A 7,409-nucleotide genomic window follows, 5' to 3' on the forward strand; every position below is an offset into this window, starting at 1 on the left:
TGGGGAGAAATGTCAAATGTGCAAGGTCCCCATGTACCCTCAGCAGAGATAAGGAAAGGAATTGCCAGTGCAGAACAATTGCCAATCTAAGCATACAGCTTTGCAATTATCACAGCACTTTGACTCCATGAGGGCAATTTATCCAGTAAGCAAGAAGCCTCTGGAGGCTGGATGGACAATGCTATGCCCATCTGAGGAGTGGACAAGTGAGGCCCAGAAAGCTCAGGGAAGAGTGAAGGTGCAGAATCAGCTCCTGGCCCAGCTGGACTGGGTCTCAGGTCTCCAAGGCTAGGACCACCCCTCCACCCCTACCCCCAACTCTCTGCATCTCTGGGAGAACTCAGGTGAATTCATTAAGTTCTGCCAGCTGCTGGAAGGTACAACAAGGATCTCAGGGGGTGGAACCATGAAATGGCATTTGTCATTCATGACTCAGGGCTGAGAGGGTCAGCCAGAGAGTGAGGGCCGTGCTGCAGGCAACTCTGCTGAGACCCACATCTGTGAGTACCATCCACAGACTCAGAGTCCCACCTGGATGCTCCCTCCATCCTGCAGGCCTGGGAAGGAAGGGTATGCACCAGCTCTTGGGAGTATCCTCAGCTTGGGCACATCGTCCTTCATGGCCGCCACATCCAAGGTCAGAGCTGAGCACAGGTCACATCTATGTCCAGCTATGCTCAGGAGAAAGTGACCTGGTACTGAATGCATGGCATTGTTTCTGTCCCCAGCACCCCCTCCCATCCCTGACTTCTAGGAGTGTGGGGTTCCTAGGACCATCCCCCAACTTTGCCAAACTTGTATCTCCAGTGGCTGAATCCAGCTGCAAGTACCTATATTAATCTTTCCCAGGTTCTTCGTCGGGAGGTTGTTCTGCCAGGGCAGCAGGTCCTAAGCTTTAAAGCAGCCATGAAGGATGCCCAAGAGCAGTCTTCACCCTCCGCCCCAGAGCCCCACAGCATCAAGTTGCTGATACTCAGGCAGGTGCTCTGGAGCCTTCCTATGAGTCCCTGGGCAGCCATGCCTTCTGTTCACTCACAGCACTTTTGCTCCTGGCAGCTCCTCCTTTTAGTCCTTGACCCATCTGGTTTTGTTTCCCCACCCCACTGGCATGTCCAGGGATCACCTTCCACTCACACCTCTTGTACTTCTATTCTTATTTCAGGAACTGACCCTGGGACACCCGAGGAAGTGGGTGCTCTCCTCTAGCCCACTGAGGCACTAGGGAGCAGTGATGGCTGGACCTCATGCCCTGCTTTTGCCCACTGGGATCCCTGATCTTTCTAACCCACCCCCATGGTTGCTGTTACTTCTCCCTAAACAAGAGATATTGAAACAGCTTTGTCTGGAGGAGGTGAAGCCACATTTGGGAGGGACAGATTACAATGCCAGAGATGAGGCCTGGAGGGAGGAGTTTCTGCCTGAGCTCAAGAGTTTAAGGGCCAGAACTGTGTGCAGTAGGTTCCTGTGGGAGTCCAGGCTGGGAAGGCTGGAGGCAGGGATGCTTCCTGTGCCCTGCCCCATGTGGAGTCTGCCACGGGGCAGGGCTCTGTCCTGGGTGCCACTGCTGCTTCTCTTCAGCTTCCGGCTCCTGGTTACCTATGCTTGGCATTTCCAAGAGGAAGAGGAGTGGAATGACCAAAAACAAATTGCTGTTTATCTCCCTCCCACCCTGGAGTTTGCTGTATACATATTCAACCAGCAGAGCAATGACTGGTATGCCTACAAGTTGGTGCGTGTCCTGGATTCCTGGAAGGAGCAGGTTGGTGACCACATCTTCTTCTGCCTTAGTGTCCAGCACAGACTGCTGAGTGATGGGCAGAGGTGGGAGCGTGTGGGGCAGGGCTTAATCAGGACTCTTGGTTCACCATTTGTAGTCTAAACTTGTATAAAATACAACCTCAGAAATTTGCTTTTTGTCTTTATGAAAGATATACATTATAATTTTTTTGAATCCAGATCTACTCAATACCAGATACATTATTCAACCTCCATGATTTTTATGGCATCACTTAACTGAAGAATGACCTCAAAATAAGGAAAACTGAGAAAATGATGCATCAGGTGAGGAAATGGGTCACACAAAAAATGTCCATAGACAGAAACTGAGAAACATTTCAAAGAAATTAAACAAGAGATAATTAGGAAAAGAGATAATCAGAGTAAAAGAAAGGGAAGAGAGAGACAGAGACAAGCAGAAAGAGACAGAAAGAGAGACAGAGAGACAAAGAGAGCTGATAATTCAGAAGTAAAAAAGAAGCACCATCAGCCCCAAGAGGCTGCTGTGAGGTCAGTTCTTCTCTGATTTCCACCTGCTCTGGGCTCCTTGCTGCGTCTACACTTAATGAGTTGAATGTCATGTTACACTCTTCTTCAGTCCATGGTCTTTAATCCTAAAATGTTCTCCTTTTAGTGGAATCACTAAATGATTCAGGAATGTGCAGTTCGCCTGGGCTGCAGGCATGAACAATTAAAATGCCCTCCTAGTGGAGAACTTCTGGTTTAGAGGGAGAAGGAGCATTGCTCTTCGTTTGTCAGCACCAAGAGCCTGAAAGAAGGGTAGAGGGACCCCAGTACTGCACAGAGCTTAAGCTCTGGAAAGACTCTGTGCAAGGTCCTGGCTGGCTCTCTGCCCCCGGCCCTCTGGTGTGGAGCCTTTCACATGGCTTCCTGGATGTGGTAATCCCAGAGTCAGTTTAGGGGCTGGGAGGAATGCATGGATGGGGAGGGAGTCTATGGAGTGGAATGACATAGAATGGAGTGGGAAGGAGAGCAAGGAGAACTTCAGAGCGCACCTTGCAATAGGGCAGATGGTGTTTCTTAAAGCCATTGTCCCAAGAGTGTGTGCCTGTGTGTAGTGGGAGCGCTGGGTGGCATTCTTGCATTCCTCTTGCTGGAGGTCAGGTGGAAGGTTTGACAGCACACTCTAGATGAGGCTCCCCCTGCCCCAGGGCTGAGGTTACCCTGAAAACTGATGGAGAGCTAACACCTTCCCAAGCATGCAGCGTGTGTCCTCTGAAAATGCAGCTGCAGGCTCACATGCCCACTGAGAGTGAAGCCGGGTCTCATCATGGGAGACAGGGAAGTGAAGCTGGAGATAGAGGATGCATTAATAGGGTATGACAGCCTGTGTCTGTCCCAGGACCCACCACACATATTTGCTGTTTGCTCTTAACTCCTCAGTCTAGAGAAGGTCTCCTGGGTTTTACCTCCAGTGAGCTAATGCCAGGCCCATGCACAAGCTCCCTAGTGGAGGAGAGTGTTGCGGCCTCTTCCTACAAGGTCACATTTTCACAAGGAGTTACCTATGAGCAACTCAAAGAGTCTGTCCACTTTAATCTTTTTTATTCAACAGGGTTATGATAAGATGACATTCTCCATGAATCTGCAACTAGGCAGAACCACGTGTGGGAAGTTTGAAGACGACATTGACAACTGCCCTTTTCAAGAGAGCCCAGAGCTGAACAATGTAAGACAAGACACCAGCTTCCCCCCTGGACACAGCTGTGGATGTCGCATGGGGTGTGGTGTGGGCACAGGTGCAAATGACAAAGGGACTTAGAGGAGTGAGCCTGCAGCAGCCTCTACTAGGCTACCCTGCTTGTGCCTTAGTGGGGAGCACAGAGGGGCAGGCAGCCAGAGGTCCACTTGCAGGCTCCTGGCCAATTTGAGTTTCCTGACTCTGCCATGTCATGCCACTGCATCTGCCTATACCCAGAGCACATGGCCTTCAGACTGCTCTCACCCCCTGGGGTCCTAGTCTCCTAGGCCTAAGTAGAGGCTGTCCCCTCTCTGGTCTTCCTCCCCAGCCTTCCTCTGCCTTTTGAAGAAAGAGCCTGGTGAGGGCCGGGCACGGTGGCTCACGCTTGTAATCCCAGCACTTTGGGAGGCCAAGGTGGGCGGATCAGGAGGTCAGGAGATCGAGACCATGGTGAAACCCCGTCTCTACTAAAAATACAAAAAAAATTAGCCGGGCGTGGTGGCGGGCACCTGTAGTCCCAGCTACTCGGAGAGGCTGAGGCAGGAAAATGGCGTGAACCCGGGAGGCGGAGCTTGCAGTGAGCCGAGATCGCGCCACTGCACTCCAGCCTGGGTGACAGAGTGAGACTCCGTCTCAAAAAAAAAAAAAAAAAAAAGAAAAGAAAGAGCCTGGTGGGGATCCGACATCACCTCTCTCTGAGTGTGCAGTTCTCAGGGTCCCCCTCCCCTGACCCAGAGCCTGAGGCAGGTGGAGGCTGAGGAGGGACCCCACTGCCCTACCTCCCTGGTCCTGTCCTGGCTCCTGCTGAGCTGCAGTGCCTGCTCTGGGGAAAAGGACATAATGAACCCTGACACTGTGCATGACACATCTAGCATTACTCCATCCCCTTATCAGAGGATTAGGTAACAGGTTAAGTAATTGTTTAAATCTGAGAGCAGCTCCCTCTGGAATGGAGTGTGCCATGCTGTTCTTGGAGAATGAAAAACACTGGACAGCCTGGGTTTCCCCTGGAGGCTGCTGGCTGGGGAGGAGGGTGCTAATACAGGTGTTCTTTGGTCAGGTGGGAGCCACAGATCACCCTGAAAGTCTGGAACAGCCCAGAACTCAAGCTGGAGGGCCACACTTAGGGGCCAGAGCCCAGCCCTGGGAATGGGCAAGACTGAGGTGGAACCTGTGTTGATGGCAGAAGCCACAAGTTTCTGCGTCCTGAGCCCCCAGCCACTGTCCCTTCCTGTGCTTGCTCCCTCAGACCCGCACCTGCTTCTTTACCATCGGAATAGAGCCCTGGAGGACACGGTTTGACCTCTGGAACAAGACATGCTCAGGGGGGCATTCCTGAGTGGGTCCTAGCCACGGGCCTGGCCACATGCTGTCCTCTCCTTTCCAGCACATCGGCAGTTCCTCAACATGGCCCTTCAGTGCCTGAGCAGCTCTGTGCTTGTGTGTTCTTACTTTCCATGTGTTAGGAGTTCATGCTCAGATATTTTAGAAATTCTTCATTGTCTAAGTTCATCATGTAGTATACATCTTAACAATTAGCATTTTAAGGAGCTTTGTGTGCCATGATTCTGGAGGGAGGGGCCTGGGCAGTTGATGGAGTTATTCTCAGCAGGGCAGGCTCCTGGGCTCTCAGGGGTAAGTTTTTCTCTCCTGTTGGGCCTCCTGAGCTGCTTCCAGAGGCACAGCTAAGGTGCGTTTGAGCTGCCATCTCAGGTCCCCTTGCAGGCTGCAGAGGGGCAGTGAGGGTGGCCTCCCAGGGCACCGGATGTGCACATGGAGCAGGACAGGGACTCGAGATCCCACACAACAAATGTGACATTGGCACTAATGCTCAGGGGGCATGTATACCTAGTGTGTTAGCTGAGAATAGCCAGCAGCTATGGACATCCTGTCCACATCTCCCAGACCAGGCTTTAGCATGTATTTTCTGTAAAGATTTAAGGAGTAACTATTTTGATCTTTGTAGGCCGTATAGTCACTTTCTCAACTACCCAGCACTGCCTTTGTATGTTGAAAGCAGCCATAGGCAATGCATGAACAAATAAGAGCAGTCATGTCCCAACAAGACTTTGTTTACACATGGAGACAAGCAGACTGGGCTGCATTTGGTCCTCGGGCCATGGTTGCCAACCACTGAGTTCAAGTCTGAGAGTCACACTCCATCTTCAGGAGGGAGGCAGGTGAATGTCCCAGTCTCCCAGCCTCCTGGCACCCGATTCAGAGGTGTGTGCCACATGGTTCTCAGAGCTCCCCAGAGGGATAAATGCCCCTGGCCCCAGTGTAACCCATTGATAACAGACACATTGCATTTCCCCTTCTCTGTCTCCCTTTCTCTCATGTGCCTCCTGGGATCACCTCCAAATCAACTACCTGCACCTACCAGTCTGCATTTCAGGGTCAGCCTGGGCGGGACACAACACAAGACCTGTGGTGCATTTGGACCATTGTCTTGGGACGTGCCCTCCATAGACGTGCTGGGAGGGTGGCTCCTAGACTGTGGGTGTTCAGGCAAAGCAGAGGGGAGAGCCAGGCCCGGAGACCTCCCTGCGGCCTGCCAGCACTGAGGTAGGCACAGCTGCTGCACTTTGTGCCATCTGGTGGGTGGGTCTCTAGAACCCACACAGCCCTGCCCTGCCTTTTTCCAGACTTGAACAGATTTTCCTTTGAGACCCTCCCACCACCTCCCCTCTCTGCTCCCATGCTTGGTCCTTCTCTTGACCCTGACTCTGTCAGCAGAAGGAAGCTCAGAGGAGGTGCTTTATCCACAGTGATTCCAACAAGTGTCTTCCAAACAATCCACCCCACTCATTCCACTTGAGAACCATTTCTGAGGCAGCTCCCAGGACAAGCTCTTATGGGGAGTGAGCCCACTGAGGTGATGGGGAGTCCTGGCTCAGGACCCTTTTGGAGCACAGCGGTCCCTCATGGAGCAAGAGGAGAGGAGCCCACTCTAAGGCACTGGCCCCTGGGAGGATACAGTAATTCCTGCCTGACTCAGACTACATGTGTGGGTCTTTAACAGTTTTCTGCACCCCCAAGAAATGGACACCCACAATTTCTGGGACGTGTTGATTTCTATTGTATTTCCAGACTCTACATCATGCATGGCATGACCCATGTGCACAGGCCTAATTAGAGGACAGGTCTCGCATTGAGGGCCCTGTTCCTTTGGAAAGACCTCTCCTAGCTTGCCTTGCCTGTCTGCGCTTGCTCCTGGAGATACCTATACTTCTCCTCCTTCAGGAATATGTGTGGTGAAGAATCAGGAAATTGGGTTCATAGATGTTGCATGTAGCCATGAGGTGGGCGCCTGAGCAAATTTTGTGCCAGAGGCTAAGGCCAGAGACATGCTGAGAACATCTGGTCAGTAGCATCCCTGGACCCCAACCCCGGGAAGGAAAAGGGGCACAGATTGTAGTGTAGTGTCACTAGCTTCCTCATTCCCCAGAAATGTGAGTTCTCATTAAACCCTGCACTCCTCAGCTCCTAATCTCTCATCTGCTATCCCTGAGTCATTTATATAAAGACGGCAACCTCTGCTTGGCTGTCCTCATATGGTTACAGCTGAAATCAAAAGTGGCAGTAGAAGAAAACACTAAGTATAAATTAGTTCCAAAATGTGCTACATACACACTACTTTATGCTACATTGTGGTCACTTTCCCATCTGCTGGGGGACATCTGGACACTTTCTCATTTATCCCAGGGGGTCAGGGCTGGGACACAGCCCTAGGGACATTGACCATAGTAATGAACACAGAGTGACGAGGAAAATGTGAGGAGGTTTTTGCAGACTCTCCAAAACTCTCTCCTTGAGACAGAAGAAGGGAAGATGGGGTGGAGCCTGGGGAGGGCAGGGAACTGCCAGGATACATACACAAGGAAACATCCCAGCTGTCAGTCCTGGCCTGTATGTGGTCTCAGGACAACTC

General features: G+C 51.7%; 1 protein-coding gene across 1 annotated transcript; it reads left to right on the top strand.

The window, feature by feature from the left end:
* The first annotated feature begins 1,519 nt into the window (after positions 1-1,519).
* LOC100604966 (putative cystatin-9-like protein CST9LP1) lies at positions 1,520-4,817 on the top strand. The gene is made up of 3 exons (XM_004090174.2): positions 1,520-1,759; positions 3,353-3,466; positions 4,728-4,817. The coding sequence occupies exons 1-3, from the start codon at positions 1,520-1,522 to the stop codon at positions 4,815-4,817; spliced, it is 444 nt and encodes a 147-aa protein (XP_004090222.2).
* Positions 4,818-7,409: the final 2,592 nt, after the last annotated feature.

Source organism: Nomascus leucogenys, chromosome 13 (assembly GCF_006542625.1).
Source record: "Nomascus leucogenys isolate Asia chromosome 13, Asia_NLE_v1, whole genome shotgun sequence".
NCBI classification, from domain to species: Eukaryota; Metazoa; Chordata; class Mammalia; order Primates; family Hylobatidae; genus Nomascus; species Nomascus leucogenys.